Here is a 22,582-nt window from a genome sequence, read left to right on the forward strand (position 1 = left end):
TCGCGGAGACGTCTCTGCAACTAGCAAAATCTGTAGTCGCGAACTAGTCGCGAACTAGTTTCATGTCCGGTGAGATACACCCTTTAGTTTTAATCAGCATAAAATTCTAACTCATCTCATCTCATTCTCATTATCTCTAGCCGCTTTATCCTGTTCTACAGGGTCGCAGGCAAGCTGGAGCCTATCCCAGCTGACTACGGGCGAAAGGCGGGGTACACCCTGGACAAGTTGCCAGGTCATCACAGGGCTGACACATAGACACAGACAACCATTCACACTCACATTCACACCTACGGTCAATTTAGAGTCACCAGTTAACCTAACCTGCATGTCTTTGGACTGTGGGGGAAACCGGAGCACCCGGAGGAAACCCACACGGACACGGGGAGAACATGCAAACTCCACACAGAAAGGCCCTCGCCGGCCCCGGGGCTCGAACCCAGGACCTTCTTGCTGTGAGGCGACAGCGCTAACCACTACACCACCGTGCCCACCCAAAATTCTAACTCAACAGAATTTTTTTTTTCAAATTGTTCCCCAGTATTATTGATTACTTGCATTCATTATATGTTTTTTTTACTTCTTTCTGTTAATATCTGATGTCTATGTATTTCCTTTAAATGATTGGCTTTGTTGTATTGTATTTAAAAAAAGAAGAAGAATAAGAGGAGGGAAAAGGGGCGGGGCTTAAAAAAAAAAAAGTAGTAGAAGAAGGTCCGAGCAGCGCGAGCTCATTATCGGTGAGAGCTTGAGCTGGACGGCGGAGGCTTCCGACAAATTCACATCTATCTATCTATCTATCTATCTATCTGCTTATTTATTTATTTATTTATTTATTTATTTCCCAGTGAGAATGAGCAGCACTCGGAGTATGTGTTTGCTGTCGGAGGTGCGAGCCGGAGACAGAGCGGTGAGTGGGTTTGAATGAAGTGAGCGGAAATGGGATCAAAGCGCCGCTCGGAGTTCTGACTCCTGATAGACTGAACACTTAATGCAGAATGCGGCTTAACCGTGTCGGGTGGGCTCTACACTCAGGTTATAACTGTCTGTTATATCATTATAGATGCACAAATACTGTAAATCTGCTGTAGGCGAGTAATTTGGAGGAAGGGACCAGAGTCGCACCGCTCCCAGTGCTGGGCATGGAGGGGAGAGCGGGGACGCTTGGGACAACTTTCCGTCTTTTGTACATTGTGTGAAATTCTTTGCAGGAAGCGTCACATTCATATTGCATTAGAGAGCATTTACTATAGGGTTGTTTTACAATCAGGGTACGCAAGCTAAAAATCACATTTAACGCTTATTATCTTCAATATCAAAAGGCTTGACTATAAACTTGGTTGTTTATTGTAGCCCTGTGATCGCTCTATTTACCATGCAAAAAAATTGGTGATAATGTTATTTTTGGTGAATGTATGGAAATATATGTCATATTTAGCAAAATTACTCGTGTCATTTAGAAAAAGTGCTTTTTTTGACCACAGGTAGCTCCAAAAGGGATGCACTTAAATCATTCTTTATACCATAAAACACATATTTGGTTCCATATCATTGGAAACATAGTTAAGTTTTAATGTTGAATGCCAGTAAGTTTTCAGACTATTTTGATCAAATTAGTATGTAATCGTGTAAAAAAAAAAGTCCTCTCCGAGACAGCTAATTTTCCAATATAAAATAACATATCTAAAATGATTATTTTCATCCTAAAATGTGGTCAAGATATTGGGACATAAATATTAGAGACAACTAACACAAAGCTTACAGCCTTATATTTAAAAGCACTATGGAAGTAGTGGATTCTGAATTGTCAAAAAAAAAAAGTCCTCTCCGAGAATCACTTCTCGGAGAGGACATTTTTTGGCCATAACATTGACTAGGAGACCAAATCTGGTCTCCCAGTGGCCAGATTTGGTCTCCTAGTCAATGCCAAACCAGCTTCACTGGGAGACCAAATTTTAAACCAAGTTATGTCTTATCATTTGGTTCAATCAGTTGCAGTTAATTAACCAAGTACCATGTAAGTATACATTTAACATGGAAAACGAAGCTCTATGTTATAAGATATACACACGATCATGTTGGTTAAGAAAAACAAAACTAAAATTCGGTTACTGAGATGGCTGATGTCAGAATCTGATGTCATTACTGTGTAACTTTGAGTGTCTTTGACATAACATTTGTGCTTGGTAATTGCTCTTGATAGCTGTGTAGTCACTGGAGTGTGTTTGTCTGTGTGGTGATTGGTGAAGCATTTTGCATCACAGAATATTCCGCAGCGGTGCAGCCGCATGGACTCTGGGGCCTGTGATTGTATTGCCCAGACCAGTTGGTCTCCTAGTGGAAAATCCTTAAAAAATGCTCTGGTCACATTCATATTGCATTAGAGAGCATTTACTATAGGGTTGTTTTACAATCAGGGTACGCAAGCTAAAAATCCCATTTAACGCTTATTATCTTCAATATCAAAAGGCTTGACTAAATAAACTTGGTTGTTTATTGTAGCCCTGTGATAGCTCTATTTACCATGCAAAAAAAAATTTGGTGATAGTGTTATTTTTGGTGAATGTATGGCAATATATGTCATATTTAGCAAAATTACTCGTGTCATTTAGAAAAAGTGCTTTTTTGACCACAAGTAGCTCCAAAAGGGATGCACTTAAATCATTCTTTATACCATAAAACACATATTTGGTTCCATATCATTGGAAACATCGTTAAGTTTAAATGTTGAATGCCAGTAAGTTTTCAGACCATTTTGATCAAATCAGTATGTAATTGTGTCAAAAAAATGTCCTCTCTGAGACAGCTAATTTTTCAATATAAAATAACATATCTAAAATGATTATTTTCATCCTAAAATGTGGTCAAGATATTGGGACATAAATATTAGAGACAACTAACACAAAGCTTACAGCCTTATATTTAAAAGCACTATGGAAGTAGTGGATTCTGAATTGTCAAAAAAAAAAGTCCTCTCCGAGAATCACTTCATTTGTTTCTCCCAGCCCTGCTTAAAGCAACACTTAATCTTCTTTATCTTATAGCAGATTACACAAAACTACCATACACACATGTCAAAAAATTACCTGAAATCTGTTCTTTAACTTGTCCTTCACTTAAAAACTGCTACAAGAACCAGTTTGAATCAATTTGAATTTTGGACCCCTGCGATACAAACTTTGTACCCTGATTGTAAAACAACCCTATACTCTCTTACCACAAGATTAGTCTCTCAGCTTGTCATGGGTGCAAGTTTTCCGGCATGTGCTGGAAGCTCCGTTTTTTTCGGTTCTGAAAAAGTCATTTTTCCAAATCATGTAAATCTGTTGAGATTTTCGGGGGGGGGGGGCTCTCACTCTCTCACTCTCAGCGTATTACCGGGTTACTGCGGTACAGTGTCTGCACGAGACAAATCTTTTCATCTCGTCTTCGCCACAAACCTCATTCAATTTATACGCCGCTCACCGACGAGCAGTCCTGACTAGCCTGTTGTTTCATGGTGTTATACATGTGTGATATCATGTTTCACGCACGTAGCACGTTGTTCGACCAAATCAACACAGCTATTCCAGTGTATATATTGTAAAAAAGGTATCACAGCAAAAGCATATTAAAAATGGTGGTTTCAGCATTTAAATTAGTAGTTGCTAGATGTTTTGAAATATCAAGCCTTGTACTTGAAATATTGTGATTTCAGATGAATTGATGAAATGTATTAAACATTTGATGTGAATATGCAAATCATATAACTATTAATATTATAAATGTTTGCATGAGATTGCATGAGAGACAACCATTTAACTTGCAATTTAAATTTTTTCGAGCCCTAAGGGGGGGCTCACCTCCCTTTGTAAACCCCCCCCACATGGCTGCGCCATGCACGTCTGACCTTGTCAGACTTTTCAGGTTTTTGAAAATTTTATACTTGCACCCATGTATATATATGGGGCGGCATATAAGGTCTGGGTCCGAGCCCCATGGCCGGCAAGGGCCTTTCTGTGCAGAGTTTGCATGTTCTCCGCGTGGGTTTCCTCCGGGTGCTCCGGTTTCCCCCACAGTCCAAAGACATGCAGGTTAGGTTAACTGGTGACTCTAAATTGACCGTAGGTGTGAATGTGAGTGTGAATGGTTGTCTGTGTCTATTTGTCAGCCCTGTGATGACCTGGCAACTTGCCCAGGGTGTACCCCGCCTTTCACCCGTAGTCAGCTGTGATAGGCTCCAGCTTGCCTGCGACCCTGTAAAACAGGATAAAGTGGCTAGAGATAATGAGATGAATGAATGAGATATACTAGCCTTCAGGCTTCACTTTTTCTGTCTTTTTTTTTTGTGTGGGGAGACATGAAACAAAAAAATAAAATACCTCAGTCTACAGGTTTCATTTTTATTTATTATCAAAACTTGTACTGTATGAACACAGTGCTGGTACAGCGATAGAAAAATCCCAGTTTACCTAAAACCCGACGAGACAAAACCGTTCCTTTCTCACGAAGGAATGAAATAAGCTTCATCCTTATGCGGGTTCACTCCCACATTTTTAACAAAAAACTTTTTTAGAAATAATTTTATATTTGTAAACCACAAGAAAAAAATAACTGTAACATGAACTGTTCCAACTCTCTCCATCTGGCATTTTTTGGGGAAAAAAAACATCCTTAAATGTTTTTCCCCAGAATTTAAGTTTAATAAATACTATATATGGTCAGTCTAGGCAACATACTTTAATTCCAAACAAATCCCCAATTACACCATAGAATGGAGGCAAAGCAAAGTAGAAAATACAAGCTTTAGTTGATAAAATATTTAACTGCACAAACCTTACTTCAAAGCCATGAAGTAGGTAAGGGGCAACATCTAATTTTTAAAACATTTTTTTTAATCGTCAGAAATTCAGGATTTTTCTTTCCCAGTGTACATGGTAAGCTGAAGAGTAATCCTGGACCATGGTCAGATTTACTGACACTCCAGATCAGTCACTAAACACTGTATTTTGGCCAGTTAGCTCATTCTTTTATGCTCACCAGTACGTTAGACAGTTGTGTTTAAATCATCGATGGTCATAAAAATGCATTTCACTGTGTGCCACTCGGAGAAAGATCATATCTGCACACCGTGATTAACCCTTGTGTGGTGTTCATATTTTTGTTACTCAGCCAGTGTTGGTGGGTCTGGTGGACCCACTGCATTTTGGTGTTTTAAACACAAACAATTTTACATTAAATACTTAACAGATGTTTACTTCACCCCAATTACAAGCAATATAAACAGCATATATGGTTAATATTTGCCCTTTACCTTTGTTAGGTTACATTAATTTAAAAAAAAAGTGCTACTTTTTTTTTTAATAAAATGTAATTTTACAAAAAGAAACTCAATTATAGTCAAGATATGAGTGGAAATTTGAGTTTGAAAAAATAATTAATCGTATCCTTGTTCCTTTGATTAAAAAATGAAAACAGGTCCCACAGACCTGAACACCATACGGGTTAAAAAAAAAAGTGCAAACTTTCAATTACAAGTCAAACATTTGCACCCATAAACATTAACCATGACCCAGGCCATTTTCAACTTGTCCCACGGATCAGGAGAGTGTGTCTCGTTGCTAATAAGTAACCTTTTGTTTATTCCCACATTCCTGTCTCACTGAGCAGCATTGTGCCTTAACCAGATTTATCATGCTTTAAAAAGAGATTAATGTGAGACTTTACAAACAGTTGGCGTAAAGGGAGTGTTTGAACTGTGTACATGGCTTGCACGCAAACCAGGCTGAAGGTGCTGTGTGAGACATTTATTGCATGTTTATTGCTTGGTAATGGTACAACTGTGTTTTTTATTTGGTGCTCAGATTCCCCCAGTTTATATTTATGTGGCACGATTTTACAGTAGGATGTACAGTTAAATAATAATAAATTAAATGTAAGGAAGGATATTTAGGTCTTAACACTTAAGGTCTCATCTCATTATCTCTAGCTGCTTTATCCTTCTACAGGGTCGCAGGCAAGCTGGAGCCTATCCCAGCTGACTACGGGCAAAAGGCGGGGTACACCCTGGACAAGTCGCCAGGTCATCACAGGGCTGACACATAGACACAGACAACCATTCACACTCACATTCACACCTACGGTCAATTTAGAGTCACCAGTTAACCTAACCTGCATGTCTTTGGACTGTGGGGGAAACCGGAGCACCCGGAGGAAACCCACGGGGAGAACATGCAAACTCCACACAGAAAGGCCCTCGCCGGCCACGGACCTTCTTGCTGTGAGGCAACAGCGCTAACCACTACACCACCGTGCCGCCATCACTTAAGGTGTTTAACAGTAATAACGGGGCTTGTGTGTTGTGTGAGGGATTGGTGCCCTAAGAGATTCTGTTCATATCTCATGGAAGAGCTTTACATGCCTATATATGTCCAGCTGAAGCTGCCTGGAATGAAGTAACAACACTGGCTTAGTCATGACTTATCCCAGATAAGCCTATAATTGCTGATATTACAGAGCAAGGTAAAATCCACGTTTTCCAAGGCATCATTATGGTTCACCTTCTAATGGGCGGTGTGAGATACACACAGGATAATATGTGCACTATAGGGTGAGCCAAAAGAAGATATCCAGTATTTATTCATTATGTCTCTCTCTGTTTTTTGTATTGAATAGGTATACAGTACTGATCGGGTCATGTTTCGTCCCTTAGGCGCTCAAAATGTCTTCTGTCAACAATCAAGAGATTCCGGTTAGCATCAGTGTCCATAAATGCTTGCAAGATAAATTTCAGTTCATCCAGTGTGTAGGGCCTTCTCTCATAAATTTACTATGCCCCCCTAAAAAAAGGAACCCCATAGGCGTTAGGTCGCAGCCAATCAATGCAGCCATGTCGCCTGATTCAAAGGTGTTGGCAAGGTAGCTCCATACTGTCAAAGCACAATAAGCAAGGATAATACAGAGAAATACTAAAATTCTGTATACTTACTTTTGGCCCAGCCTGTATGCTATTCTGAGTGACCATCCAAATGATCTACACTTAACTTCACATCTAAAGTGAAAGGTTTATCAGTCCCAGTGCGTCAACTAAGCAGACTTGGTCTAGGATCATGACCGTTAATTATCAGCAGAATGGCACTAGTCAGCATCTGGAAGCAGAGTAATGGGGTTTGGAAGAAGATGAGATTGTGAGTTAAAGAATGACCTCGTCCTGAGATCATGCTTCAGGAATTCTTCAGGCCACATACACAGACTGTTCTCACTCCAGGTTTGCACTTTCGTTTCAAGGCCGACAAGGAGGAGCAAAGCATTTCTCTGGATAACTGCAGTGTCTGTTTGTGAAATAAAATCTAAGAACGCTGCATGCATGTCGTTTGATCCATTCAGTTGTGTACAGTATAGCAGGCTTCTCACGGACTCGTGTGGTTATGTAAACTGGATGGCGACCGAAAACGCGTTTGTTCAGGTGTGTTCAACTGCAGCGTCTGTACTGTACTGTAACTCTTTCATCTGTCTATTCATCCGATATCCCGCTCACTCCATCTGATTTGTTTAGCTGTCGGGCAGCTTCCTCTTTGTTTAGGTCAAGAAATGTTTGACAGACTTATACAACACGGCTTTATACGAAGCACATGATTGTTGCTTATACTCTATTGGTAGGGAAGGTGTTTTTTTTTTTTATTTAGTTTTAATTCTGTCTTTGTCATGTGGTATGTACATATGGTGCATATCAATATGCTTGTAAAACATGGACTGTCAGGAATGTGAAGCAGTTTGTCTTGCCCCAGGGGGTGAAGATCAGATCAGTTATGAACTTCAGATTCAGTGGAATGCTTCAGTGATCAAGAAATACATGCGTTCGGTTATTCTGCCCTCAACTTCAAACTCTCATTTTTATGTCTTCCTGCTTTTTTTTTTCTTGAATTTTGCTTTGGTATTACAGGCTTTTTATGTGCAGTGTTTGTATCTGTACACGGTCCCTAGGCTGCCCTGAAAGGTACAAATAAATAATTGGGTACAAAATGGTACAAATTTCTTGCAGGAAGTTACACATTTTGGCAGGTAGTTAGTTCTGTTTAAGGTTAATGCTATTAGGACAAGTATGTGTGTGTGAGAGAGAGAGAGAGGGAGAGATCTGGAACACACTGAATGCTTTATGCACAAACAAATCTCCGGTTACGTCTCAGCTTCTGTTCTGACCTTTTAACTGAAGACTCAATGACTCTCAGGTGTGTGTGTGTGTATGTGTCGATCCCCACACGTCCTGAGGCTTTAGTGTGAGGTTACACATTCCATTCTCAGGACTCATTCAGTCTTGCCCTCAGCTCTCCTTTGTCCCCCATTTTGTTTCTTGTCTCTCCTTCCTGCCCACTGTCCCCCTTCATTCCTTTTCTGCTCTCCTCTCCACTGATCTTTTCCTGTAAATCAGCCCCCCTGTTTACAGCTACTGTTTTGTAATGTAAGCAGATGGAAGAAAGGGGGCGCATGAGAAAAGGAGCTGGAGGTACAGAGAGAGAGAGGAAAAAAAACATGAGGATGGAAGAGAAGGTTTTTGTTTGTACCTGATTTGATTATGAAAAGTAGACATGACATGTGGCTTCCTTGTTCAGTCCTATGCATCTCTTCCTGCTTTCATGGCTTCCCTTTCCCGTCTTCACCCTCACTATTTGCCAACTGGCTTTATCTGAAGTGGAAACTTGAAAAATTTTGTCCTTTTTACAACCCCGATTCCAAAAAAGTACAAATTGTAAATAAAAACGGAATGCAATGATGTGGAAGTTTCAAAATTCCATATTTTATTCAGAATAGAACATAGATGACATATCAAATGTTTAAACTGAGAAAATGTATCATTTAAAGAGAAAAATTAGGTGATTTTAAATTTCATGACAACAACACATCTCAAAAAAGTTGGGACAAGGCCATGTTTCCCACTGTGAGACATCCCCTTTTCTCTTTACAACAGTCTGTAAACGTCTGGGGACTGAGGAGACAAGTTGCTCAAGTTTAGGGATAGGAATGTTAACCCATTCTTGTCTAATGTAGGATTCTAGTTGCTCAACTGTCTTGGGTCTTTTTTATCGTATCTTCCGTTTCATGACGCGCCAAATGTTTTCTATAGGTGAAAGATCTGGACTGCAGGCTGGCCAGTTCAGTACCCGGACCCTTCTTCTACGCAGCCATGATGCTGTAATTGATGCAGTATGTGGTTTGGCATTGCCATGTTGGAAAATGCAAGGTCTTCCCTGAAAGAGACGTCGTCTGGATGGGAGCATATGTTGCTCTAGAACCTGGATATACCTTTCAGCATTGATGGTGTCTTTCCAGATGTGTAAGCTGCCCATGCCACACGCACTAATGCAACCCCATACCATCAGAGATGCAGGCTTCTGAACTGAGCGCTGATAACAACTTGGGTCGTCCTTCTCCTCTTTAGTCCGAATGACACGGCATCCCTGATTTCCATAAAGAACTTCAAATTTTGATTCGTCTGACCACAGAACAGTTTTCCACTTTGCCACAGTCCATTTTAAATGAGCCTTGGCCCAGAGAAGACGTCTGCGCTTCTGGATCATGTTTAGATACGGCTTCTTCTTTGAACTATAGAGTTTTAGCTGGCAACGGCGGATTGCACGGTGAATTGTGTTCACAGATAATGTTCTCTGGAAATATTCCTGAGCCCATTTTGTGATTTCCAATACAGAAGCATGCCTGTATGTGATGCAGTGCCGTCTAAGGGCCCGAAGATCACGGGCACCCAGTATGGTTTTCCGGCCTTGACCCTTACGCACAGAGATTCTTCCAGATTCTCTGAATCTTTTGATGATATTATGCACTGTAGATGATGATATGTTCAAACTCTTTGCAATTTTACACTGTCGAACTCCTTCCTGATATTGCTCCACTATTTGTCGGTGCAGAATTAGGGGGATTGGTGATCCTCTTCCCGTCTTTACTTCTGAGAGCCGCTGCCACTCCAAGATGCTCTTTTTATACCCAGTCATGTTAATGACCTATTGCCAATTGACCTAATGAGTTGCAATTTGGTCCTCCAGCTGTTCCTTTTTTGTACCTTTAACTTTTCCAGCCTCTTATTGCCCCTGTCCCAACTTGTTTGAGATGTGTTGCTGTCATGAAATTTCAAATGAGCCAATATTTGGCATGAAATTTCAAAATGTCTCACTTTCGACATTTGATATGTTGTCTATGTTCTATTGTGAATACAGTATCAGTTTGAGATTTGTAAATTATTGCATTCCATTTTTATTTACAATTTGTACTTTGTCCCAACTTTTTTGGAATCGGGGTTGTAAATATTTTTAGACACATGGATATACGATTATTGTTTGCATTTTGTTCTTGTAGCGCATGTACTTTTCTTCATTTTACTTGTTGCAGCTTGAATGAAGAGTACCACCAATTTATTTATTTCTTCATTGTATGCATGTAATTCCTTTAGCTCCGTTTTAAAAAAAAATCCTAATTGAGCTAAGTAATAGGCGAAGCAATTTTTCCATTGCTACAAAATTAATACATTATCAACTGAAAACCATTTCAAGAACGGCATATGGCTTAACCAACATGGGAATTAAAACCTCAGCAGTGTTCATACACTGTCCTAAATAAAGGTCAGTGTGTGAATAAGGCTCTTAGGTGGTTATCACATGGAATGCACAGCCGTCCTGGAAACAGTTGTTGTGATAACAACAGAATTGTCACCCATACCCTCTGAATGGTCATGCGCACACACGTGTGGGTTTGATTATCATCCCTGGGTTAAGGTGTGGTATTGAACTTGGCAGAGCCCTCATTTAAATGCTGCTTTGCCTTGTATGGAAGGCACACGTACGCAGGCTATCAGCAGTCCAGCATCACACTTTAAACAGGACTCAGAGCTGTGTGGACGCACGAAAGTTGCTCAGGTAAATATAAGAGTTTCAGCCATAGAATATCTGGAGTACTGTTACCTGACTAATGGTCTCTTCAGCTACTGTGTTTTTAAGTACATACTTCTAAAGACGTTGCCCAGGATTGCACGGCTGTGCTCTGTCTCAGTCCTTGTTTTGACTCCGTCATGGACGGGATTATTTGCATTGTTTTGACCGAGTGGGTGGAGGAGGTGTGGTGTCATGTTGTCTCGCACAGATTTTGTTATTAAGGGTATTAGTAAGAGGATATGCTAAAGCTATGTTTATTGCAACCTTGTATTCTAGCCAGTTTAGTCCCATTTAACACAATGAGATATACACTTGCATGGAAAGTGTGATTTAATGTTTCCATAGCACCTGCTCCTGCTTCGAGTTTGTCTCGGGAAATAGGTGTTAATGGTGTGTGTCCATATTTTGTACCTTTTTACAGAGAATTTCTCTTTCTCAAATCTGTTTACCAAGCCTTTATGCCATAGAGTCCAGTTACACATCAATCACTGATAAGCCCTCGGTAGGGTGTGACATGGGCACACTTATTGACTGACTTGTTATGTATTGAAAGGAATGTAGAGAGAGTGAAAGATTTGCGCATTTACGAGCCCAATAAAGAGAGCGAGAAGAGCATTTAAGAACCCTGATATAGTGATGGAGCCTTGCCACACACACTGCGCTGTGTCCATCAGAGAATGCATATGGTATTTCTCAAATTGTACATGCAGAAAATACACTACCGTTCAAAAGTTTGGGGTCACCCAGACAATTTTGTGTTTTCCATGAAAAGTCACACTTTTATTTACCACCATAAGTTGTAAAATGAATAGAAAATATAGTCAAGACATTTTTCTGGGGGTGGCATGGTGGTGTAGTGGTTAGCGCTGTCGCTTCACAGCAAGAAGGTCCGGGTTCGAGCCCCGTGGCCGGCGAAGGCCTTTCTGTGCGGAGTTTGCATGTTCTCCCCGTGTCTGCGTGGGTTTCCCCCACAGTCCAAAGACATGCAGGTTAGGTTAACTGGTGACTCTAAATTGACCGTAGGTGTGAATGTGAGTGTGAATGGTTGTCTGTGTCTATGTGTCAGCCCTGTGATGACCTGGCGACTTGTCCAGGGTGTACCCCGCCTTTCGCCCGTAGTCAGCTGGGATAGGCTCCAGCTTGCCTGCGACCCTGTAGAACAGGATAAAGCGGCTAGAGATAATGAGATGAGATGAGACATTTTTCTGGCCATTTTGAGCATTTAATCGACCCCACAAATGTGATGCTCCAGAAACTCAATCTGCTCAAAGGAAGGTCAGTTTTATAGCTTCTCTAAAGAGCTCAACTGTTTTCAGCTGTGCTAACATGATTGTACAAGGGTTTTCTAATCATCCATTAGCCTTCTGAGGCAATGAGCAAACACATTGTACCATTAGAACACTGGAGTGAGAGTTGCTGGAAATGGGCCTCTATACACCTATGGAGATATTGCACCAAAAACCAGACATTTGCAGCTAGAATAGTCATTTAGCACATTAGCAATGTATAGAGTGGATTTCTGATTAGTTTAAAGTGATCTTCATTGAAAAGAACAGTGCTTTTCTTTCAAAAATAAGGACATTTCAAAGTGACCCCAAACTTTTGAACGGTAGTGTATGTATCCTGTTGTATATTTTGCTAGCACTGCATAGGGAAATGGGCGGTGGTGGTGGTGGGGGGTGTAATTACTTTTTTCCTGCCTTCTCTAGTGGAATCCCCTATTCGTCAGCACGCTATTTTTGTTGCTGTAGGCCATTCATCCCTGAATAACCTGCTCAGTCATTTAAAATAGCGTGTATGTTTCTATATAGACCCGTGATTCCATACCCATGGTATTTGCAGCTGTGTTTAGGTCACAGACGTGAATGTTGTATTGTGTTGTAATATTTTAGTGTTTGGAAATCACCACATGATCACTGAGTTGTGTTAATGTTATAATCCAGTGTGTTTGGTTCGATTACACACAATTTATGGTAGTTTAAAGCTGGAGATTGTACAGCGTGTATTCATGTGGCCTCTGTGTTCCGTCTTCCTGTATTTGTTATTTCACGGTCACCCTGTTGTCATGGGGATATTCCACATGCCTCTAGAGCGCATTGCCCTGTTTGGAGTCGGTGTCGCAATTCAAATGCACATTCAAAACGAGAGCGAAGGCATGCTGGGGGGGGAGTTCTGGTATTTTCCAGTAGCTGAGTCCAGAAGTCAAAACAGACTGTTCTGTAATTGGCAGGAAGATCTATTTCGCTTTCTTTCTTTCCCTTCCCAGTAAGTAAGCACTGGCATTCTTGTGAGACTTTTATAGACCATTGCTCTCTCTCTCTCTCACGGGACTATTACTCAGTTTCTCCTCCCCACATTTTCCTCCACTTCATTTCTAACGGTCCTTTTCTTCGGGCTTCCCCTCACATTTTGTTTCTTCTTGTCCTTCAGGATGGGTGCCGGAGACTCCGACTGACCCTGCACGACCAAGTCCAGCAGCAGCCCACCGTAGGAAAGGTAAGATGATAAGACTGATAACTCCAGAATACACACCTACAAACTCACTCACTTTATATGTAATGTAGCAGGAGGCAAGGTGATGAGCTTTAAACCATATTTAAGAAAAATAATTCTTTCTTTCAAATGTCGTGGAAATTTAAGCAAGGAGTGAACAACTGGGTGTACATGTGCTTTTTTTTTTTTTTTCTACCATGAGTTCAGAACGCTGTATTTGTAATGATCGCCCGCCCGGGCTCCAAACTTGTTCCAAAAGTTTATACTGCCTTGTTGTACTCTGTCATAACTACTTTGTGTGGAAGTGAATACTTCTGTGTAACTTCTTGGAAAAGTTGGCCTGTCCTCCTCCTGCGATTCTCCTAACCTGTTAAGTTTCATGCCTTTTCTCTCTATAAATCAGTTCTCAATTCACTGTCTTTCCTGGAAAAAGCTCCGACTGCAGCGAAAATGAAAACACTGTCATGTCTGTGTGGCTGTCGTCCAGGACAGAGGGTCTTTTATGCAAGACTCCCCAAGGACCAGATTCTCATTGTTTCGAATTACCAAAATTACATAACATCCCTTCTCTGGCATTCTTTCTCCATCTGTCTGGCTTTTCTCATCCTCCTCTTATTGTGTATGTGTTTATAGACTGCCCAGAGAGTTTTATGTTCATGGTTCAGCGACAGATTGTTGTTTCTTTTTTTTTTTTTTACATGTGTTTTGATCAATAACTGTCTGGGTTTATACCTTAAAACTGATCTTCCTCTTCCGAGAACAGTACATAGTTTTCACAAGCTTTCACAAGTCAATATTTGATGATGCATAAAGAAATCACCGTATTAACAGCAGGGAGAAGCATGCCTCCTGAGGGCTGTGAACATGACTGATCCATCTGATGTGGATTAAATGTTATAAAATTGCCTTGGGGGAATGTACAAATCATTTCCAAGGCAAGCTGAAACAGATTTTTAGTTTCGTGGTGGTGGTGGGGTTTTATTATTATTTAAAATTTTTTTTTTTTTTAAATGGATTACGTGCACAGCCTAATCTACCAACTTGTCCTTTCTACCATTCTAGCCGATCGGGAGAGCATTTGCTCTGGTGCAGCCAACTAGCGAGAGGCAGCCGCTAAAGAACGAGCCCAGCAAAGTCGAAGAGAACGTTGAAGTCATAAAGGTGAGCCATGTGGACCAGGATGTTGCATGTAGTAACAGTAGTTGTGATGTAAAAGAGGGTGCGCCGGCTTAAATTCCAGTGAGCTCTCCAGTCCTGTACTGTTTTCACAACAAACTGGTCTGCGTAAATGCATTGCTCGAGCATGTGACCCAAGGCGTGGTGGGAGTAAGTTTGTGCGTGTGTGTGTGTTTGTGTTTCAGGTGTACCTGCAAGCGCAGAAAAAGGAACAGGACAGGAATCAGCGGAGTTTGAAGATGCTCTCGGATGAGGTTTCACAAATACAAGAGGTCCGTCAGACTGCCTTGTCCAATCACGAACACTCTAGTGCACTTTCATGCTGTGTGTGTGTGTAGACATCTGTAAGTCATGGTACTGTGTCTTTTCCAGGTGCGATACTGTTTGAAGAGTCTGAGGGAACAGATGGCAGCCAAAAACAACCACAGAACAGAGCACAAGGTAAGAGAAGTGTGTGTGAATGCACACAAATAATAATGAGATGAGTCTGGACAACAGGACAAGACATGAACCAGTTTCTCTCTCTGGCTTTCAGGTGCAGTTAGTGCAAATTGGCATGAACAGAGAGAACTGTGCTCTGGCATCACGATCAACACAGGACAGTGAAGAGAAACAGGTAAGAGGTTTTCACTTGGCCTTTCTCTCTCTCTCTCACTAACACACATGCACGTCCACAGAGTAAAACAGCGAGCTCCATGCTAAAAAAAAAAAAAAAAATTTACTTCCAATTTTTCCATTTTTGTAAGAACAGTCGTAGGTGTGTCGGGTCAATAGTTTCTTCCTGGGTTTGTTGTGGTGTGCTTTGAGTCACCTAAAAAAAAAAAAAAAAAGCACTGAAGCAACTGTAACACTTCAGACTAAACACCTTTTATTCCCTAGCCACTGTTTTGTCTGATGTTCTACACTTAAGTGAACTTGGAACACAGAGGAACTACATATAATAACAGATTTCTCATCTCATCTCATCTCATTATCTCTAGCCGCTTCATCCTGTTCTACAGGGTCGCAGGCAAGCTGGAGCCTATCCCAGCTGACTACGGGCGAAAGGCGGGGTACACCCTGGACAAGTCGCCAGGTCATCACAGGGCTGACACATAGACACAGACAACCATTCACACTCACATTCACACCTACGCTCAATTTAGAGTCACCAGTTAACCTAACCTGCATGTCTTTGGACTGTGGGGGAAACCGGAGCACCCGGAGGAAACCCACGCGGACATGGGGAGAACATGCAAACCCCGCACAGAAAGGCCCTCGCCGGCCACGGGGCTCGAACCCGGACCTTCTTGCTGTGAGGCGACAGCGCTAACCACCGTGCCGCTCCAATAACAGATTTGCTAAATAAAAATAATTTATCTCATCTCATCTCATTATCTCTAGCCGCTTTATCCTTCTACAGGGTCGCAGGCAAGCCGGAGCCTATCCCAGCTGACTACGGGCGAAAGGCGGGGTACACCCTGGACAAGTCACCAGGTCATCACAGGGCTGACACATAGACACGGACAACCATTCACACTCACATTCACACCTACGGTCAATTTAGAGTCACCAGTTAACCTAACCTGCATGTCTTTGGACTGTGGGGGAAACCGGAGCACCCGGAGGAAACCCACGCGGACATGGGGAGAACATGCAAACCCCGCACAGAAAGGCCCTCGCCGGCCACGGGGCTCGAACCCGGACCTTCTTGCTGTGAGGCGACAGCGCTAACCACCGTGCCGCCCCAATAACAGATTTGCTAAATAAAAATATTATATATTTACATTATTTTCAACATTATTTTTTTTTATTTGTTCAACACTGCTCTCTTTAATACAATGAAAACAGTTGTTCCAAACTCCAAACCAGGAAGAAATTTTACTGTAATCCTTGTATACACACTGACCTACACAGCCTGGCACCTGAATAAACACACAGTTTGCTTCTACTGATCACTACACACATCCATGTTAGAAAAACCCCACATTCATCACATCCTGCAGCTCTTTGTTTAACAATGGCGCCTTCTAGAACAGTTCTTTCTCAGTGTCCAAAACCATTTGCAGTCAGAACACACAAATCTTGTGCTTTACAAAGCCTCTTTTAATTCCAGAGAAGTTTTTGAGTAGCTCGGATTAAGCTCCCTTAGAGAGGTGTGTGTGTGTGCGCACATGCTCTGACTGGAAAATAAATGGAAAAAGTTAAGTGCTGCCTTCACTAGTGAGAGCCCACACCCTGATGACGTGTACACACACACACACACGCATGCATGCATATGCGTACACACAGTTCCTTCCTCTTCTGGTTTCTCTTGCTTCCCCCACTTTCCATTTTAATTCTATACTCCCAAGGAAAGATTGTTGGTCTCTGGGAGAAATAAGAATATGATTTTTTTTAAATAGTTTGCTGTATAGACAAGTCTAGCAGTGCAAACTTTATAAACAGAAATGTTGCGTAACTGATAAGAAGCATATGTTAAAAAGAGAGTGCAACATAAGCACCTTCATAAAGTCTGGTGCACTCCAGTTGTGAACTCTGTCTGTCTCTTTTAGGAGTTTGCAGATGAGCAGGAGCGAGAGAGGATGAGGGAAGTCAGCAAGCGACTCTACCCGCAGCTTCAAGAGGCGGAGAAGAGACACCAAGAGGAGAAGGAGAAATTACAGGTGACTTCACGTTCACACCTTTATTCTTTGCTCGACACGCTGTGGTATTTTGTTATTCATGCATAGTTATTAGAGCTATAAACATGCACTGCATCGTAATGGATGCATTCCTGAGGAACCGGTATGATCTGAAAAGGGGTTTACTTCATTCCTTTTACCCATGGCATACAAGGTGGGGTTAGTTGAGGCGTGTTGCTGGGACCAGTCCAGCTGTGGGAAAGAGCACCATGTGTCACAATTGAATGATTGCTCGTTTTTCAATCAGTGAAGTAATGTTTTCTTATGCGCTAATGTTAACTTCCCAAACAGATACTCCGTGTTATACAGAGTACGTCATAGTAATCCTACAGAAACCCAACAGAAATATTTAGGATGAAATACAGCTTTTAGGTCTGGTTTCATCAATTGTGCAACTCCCTTTGCTTACTCAAGTAGTTCCATGTAAAAGTATATTTACAAAAATTGAGTTGTTTATGGATAAACAACTGTTCGGCAAGTATTCCCAAGAGGGTGTGGTGATATTGCAGAATCAAGAACACCACCAAACACAAACCAACTTTTTAAACGTGTAATGTCTCCTAAGGAGAGGGAAAAAAACATATATAATATAAATAATTAAAAAAAAAATCTCTCTCTCAAGTCAAGTCAGTCCGTTCCACGCCAGGATCTGGTCTTCCCAGGCAGTCTCCTGTCCCAGTACCACCTAGCTCTTTGAGGTGTATGGGTGCGGCCCTGATCTCCGTTTTCATAGCCCTTGGCCTCTCGCCTATACAGCTAGGGTTACAGTGGGTGGGTGGGGGGGGGGGTGGGGGGGGGGGGGGGGGGGGGGCTGGTCCTCTGGCAACCATGAGAGTTTGACTCCCTGTTCGCATCTGTATTGCAGCGTGCCTTGCCAGATGGCAGTAGGTACCATTTTCATGATGGTCTTTGGTATGACCTGTCCGCAAGTAGAACTCACAATCTCCTGGTTGAGAGGTGGACACGCTAACCACTAGGCCAGCTAGTACGCCGTCTGTCACATATTTTATATTTTAAATAAATTAAAAAACACACACCTACCACTTGGGGTGGCATGGTGGTGTAGTGGTTAGCGCTGTCGCCTCACAGCAAGAAGGTCCGGGTTCGAGCCCCGTAGCCGGCGAGGGCCTTTCTGTGCGGAGTTTGCATGTTCTCCCCGTGTCCGCGTGGGTTTCCTCCGGGTGCTCCGGTTTCCCCCACAGTCCAAAGACATGCAGGTTAGGTTAAGTGGCGACTCTAAATTGACCGTAGGTGTGAATGTGAATGGTTGTCTGTGTCTATGTGTCAGCCCTGTGATGACCTGGCGACTTGTCCAGGGTGTACCCCGCCTTTCGCCCGTAGTCAGCTGGGATAGGCTCCAGCTTGCCTGCGACCCTGTAGAACAGGATAAAGCGGCTAGAGATAATGAGATGAGACACCTACCACTTGTACCAGATATGTAAAATTAACACGTAGGCAAACTTATCTAAGTGCTAATTTTTAGTTTAGGTTCTCTTTCCTGCTTAATGGAAACCCCACTTTCTCTCTACTCTGGTCAGTCCTACAAGTGTATCATTTCTCCGTCCTCCCTCAGGCTGAGGCAGGTCAGTATAAAAGGCAGCTGTCTGAGCAGAGCGATGAGCTGAAGGAAGCTCAGCGTAACGCACAGCAGCAGGACCAGCGGATCCGAGAGCTGCAGCGGCTGATGGGCGGCATGGAACAGGAAAGCTCGTCCCTCAGAGATGAGTTAATGACCAGGGAGGCTGAGCTGCTGCGGCTGCGGGAGCTGAAGGAGGAGGGGCAAGCTGACAGGGAGAGGTGAGTAAACCGCAAATACTTATAAAGGTTAGCAGGTGGTGTGAGGAAACAAATGTCCAATCGGTTCTAACCAGTGGCACAATTTAAAGTGCAGCATTTGTGCTGGCTGGCAATTAAAGGTCTTGTGTTGTGATTATTAGGTTGCAAGTTCAAATAACAAGAATCGGCTTGGCCCATGAACCTCAGTTCTTTGATTGGATTTAACTGGACTGCCACTAAATGTAAAAAAAGACAGCTAATGACAGTCCCTAATTATTATGGAACCAAAAGCTACTGTACACGTCAAGAAAACCTTTGAGAACATGTTCTTAATGAACAATTTATAAGACCTCCAGCTACAGTTTGATGCTTTATTAGTTCAAGATGAATTAAAGGCCACTGTGCCTTGTGTAGATTGGAGGCGCTGGAGAGGGAGAATGCTGTCCTGAAGGAGAAGATATACCACCTGGATGATATGCTCAAGAGCCAGCAGAGGAAACTCAGGCAGATGATTGAACAGGTACTAATTCACACCTGGATCAATGGCATTTTATTGTACACCCTTTTTTTTAATAAACGCAGTCACTCATGTTTTTCCTCTCGTACAGCTGCAGAACTCGCGAATGGTGATTCAGGAGCGGGACCGTGTCATCAAGGAACTGGAGGAGAAAGTTGCTTTCCTTGAAGCAGAGGTCAGCACATACATGCGCACTTCCCACCCCACAAGTATTTTTGTGACTAATTTCTCGTGTATTCATCACATGGCTCAATCACTTGTTTATACAGAACAGAGAGCTGCGTGATCAGGTGGACTATTTCCTGAATGGTCAAAGGTCAAATTCCGGCCTTTTGTCAGATTCCAGTCCTCAGATTGTCTACAGGTAACACACATACACGCACCGGCACAAATGAGCCCCATACAAATAAAACGCATACCATCATTTTGTCTTCCTCTCTTCCACAGTAAGCCTCTAAAGCCGTCCACGCAAAGCAACAAGAATCTGCCGTTCATTAAAGTCATAGAGATCAAGTCATGAGCACTGCTGTGACAACGCTGCAAAAACATCATCATAACCCGAACGTGGCAGGTCGACAGGTGGCTCCATACACCCTCAAGCACAACAGCCTGTCAAGCTACACGCGCTCATGCTAAGAACCACAGCGGCGTGATACCGTTGCTATCTATCTTACTGACTAACATGCACGACTGCAGCTCAACACAAAACGCATCGTCAACTGTATCATACGTCACAAATCAATTATACTGTGTATTGATGTAAATGGTTTAGGTTTCAACATGCCCCAGTGTGTCTGAGAGCATGCATGTACATTGACTTGAACGCAGCTGAAGTACGAGTTTAGAGGTGTTAAATATCTGGAGAGTTGCTTTTAACCAGCATGAAGAATAGAACAAAGCAGAACTGAGTAAAGAGAAGGAGTGAATGGTGTGGTGTTCCTTTGAGGCTGGCCATCTGAACACAATCCTGCCCCTTTGTGAATAAACGGACAGAGGCAAACATTACGACCCTTTCACTTTCACTCTCTCTATTTGGCTTTGGAGTTGAATTACTAAACGGACAGGTCTTTTGATCGTCAATGAAGCACTTACGGGTAACGTTTGCCTAAAGATATGGAGAGGGAGCAGGAAGCTTTACCAGTCACTTTGTCTTTATGAAGGAATTGTAAAGCATCTGTGGTTTTGATTCACGTATGCAACCGAGTGCCCAGATAAGGTGCTAAAGATATTCCACAATCTTTTTGAGACTCTACTCAAAAGAGAAATCGAAGACGAGCCAGGAGGCAGAAACCTGTTTAATTTGCTGTGGAAAGCCACACCAGTTGTTTTGTTCTGTTGTGCGTGTGTGTGAGAGGAGCACTCGTATTGAGTTTCTGCCTTTAGTTTGAGATCTTTTCTGGGCACTAAACCTGAACCTACTTGAAGCTTATCCTGATCTCTGCCATCCTGAAATATTTGACTGACTCAATTAAACTTTTTTTTTTTTAAAGATCAAAATGCCTTGCAGAAATATTTTAGACTCTGTCTGCTGCCAGGACAGTAAAATAAGTCTATGAAGTAACAATTCTCATTACATGGATGAGTTAAAGAAGAATCATGATAATTTCATGTACATAAATTGAAATTGTTGAAAAATACTCCATGTTTTCATAACCAACTTTTGTACATATTTTCTTACTCAAACTTCAGTTCATGCTTTTTGTGTATTTAGTTTCTGTAACTGTCCATAAATGGCCTTTGGACTTACAATCTGCTCTTTATTTAATATAAAATATTTTTGTAGTGAACCATGAATGATTTCAGTTGCTGTATTAAATACCATATATATTTATGCAAGATTAGGTTTTAATAAAGGTGATCTAAAACATTGTTTTGATATTTCATGTTTTACAGTAGTTGCTATGGGCCTTTGGGTTGTGTAGTTTAGATTAGTGGTGCCATTGTTACTGTAAATGGTTATGAATTGCAGCACGTCCATGCAGTTAACCTCACAGGCAAACTATATTTATATTAAAAAGCTATTTTGGTGGTGTAGTGATGGGGGAGGGGGATTACTAACTTATCTAGAATACACATATGGATATCCTGTGCAATTCCTCATTTAAATCACTCTTTGCTTAACCTCACTCAATTTTGTAATGTCTGAGAAGTGTTTGAACAAGCATCGACGATGGAGAAGCACTTTGAGATCACCTGAACAGCTCAAACGCCATAATCATTCTCCTTTTTAGCTCCTGTGGCCGGATGAGCTTATGCGATCACACGTTGTTTGTCCACAATTTACAAAAACCGCTACTACTCCTACAAGATTGTATGCGAGTTTAATTGAAAGCTGATCAATATTCCCCAGGTGGGTGTGCATAAAAGTCAAGATGGTGGTGCCACCTGTTCTTTATGAGCGTCTGAAATTTTTGGGTGACTCGTCACACATACATGTCAACCTTTGGTCAATCAAACCTGTATAACCAACCTCCAAAATCCATATTTCCCTTATAAAATCCGTATAAGATGCAAATTAAAATAATTTACCTAAAATTTGAATGATATATCCCAGTTACTTTTTATTCAATCTTAATAACAATAAACCTTCAGAATGAATACAAAGCTCCAATGTTCGACAAAAACACAAAGTGTCACTCTAATGTTCTGAATTGTACTCCATGACAGCTTTTTTAGCGCTCTGCACCAATACCTCACTAGGCTGCATGTCACAGCAAGTGTCTGTGTTGATCTTGCCAGAGTGCCCGTTCGGAATCTTTTCAGTCGCTAGTGAAAGTCGCTCAGGTGGAAATACGCGTTTCAAACAAAATGTTACTTCCCGGTTGGCGGGATTCTCGCAATGCGGTGTGCGCATGATCAAAAGTGGAGCGAAGTCTCGCTACCACAAGATAACGCGCGATTTCATAATACTCTTTACTGGCTGTGTGTGCGCTTTCTGTGGTGTACAGTACGTTTGTAAATGTTATGCGCTCTTTTATCATCGTGGGAATTGATTATAGCTCTAAATAAATATTGAAGTTTTTTTAAAGAATCCGTATAAC

At 41.8% G+C, this 22,582-nt stretch overlaps 1 protein-coding gene across 3 annotated transcripts; it reads left to right on the forward strand.

Annotated features, from left to right (window-relative positions):
• The first annotated feature begins 749 nt into the window (after positions 1–749).
• On the forward strand, positions 750–21,379 carry tuft1a (tuftelin 1a). 3 transcript variants are annotated; one of them, XM_060921484.1, is made up of 13 exons: positions 750–910; positions 13,347–13,412; positions 14,472–14,570; positions 14,771–14,857; positions 14,958–15,026; positions 15,121–15,201; positions 15,969–16,061; positions 17,120–17,230; positions 18,822–19,045; positions 19,439–19,544; positions 19,633–19,716; positions 19,811–19,905; positions 19,989–21,378. In XM_060921484.1, the coding sequence occupies exons 1-13, from the start codon at positions 854–856 to the stop codon at positions 20,059–20,061; spliced, it is 1,245 nt and encodes a 414-aa protein (XP_060777467.1). In that variant the 5' UTR covers positions 750–853; the 3' UTR covers positions 20,062–21,378. The 3 variants fall into 3 exon arrangements, with proteins under 3 accessions (XP_060777467.1, XP_060777466.1, XP_060777468.1); XM_060921483.1 differs by lacking the exon at positions 750–910 and adding an exon at positions 10,772–10,901 and having other exon boundaries at positions 19,989–21,379; XM_060921485.1 differs by lacking the exons at positions 750–910; positions 15,969–16,061 and adding an exon at positions 10,778–10,901 and having other exon boundaries at positions 19,989–21,377.
• The last annotated feature ends 1,203 nt before the right edge of the window (positions 21,380–22,582 follow it).

The sequence above is a fragment of the Neoarius graeffei genome, chromosome 5 (assembly GCF_027579695.1).
Source record: "Neoarius graeffei isolate fNeoGra1 chromosome 5, fNeoGra1.pri, whole genome shotgun sequence".
Taxonomy (NCBI): domain Eukaryota; kingdom Metazoa; phylum Chordata; class Actinopteri; order Siluriformes; family Ariidae; genus Neoarius; species Neoarius graeffei.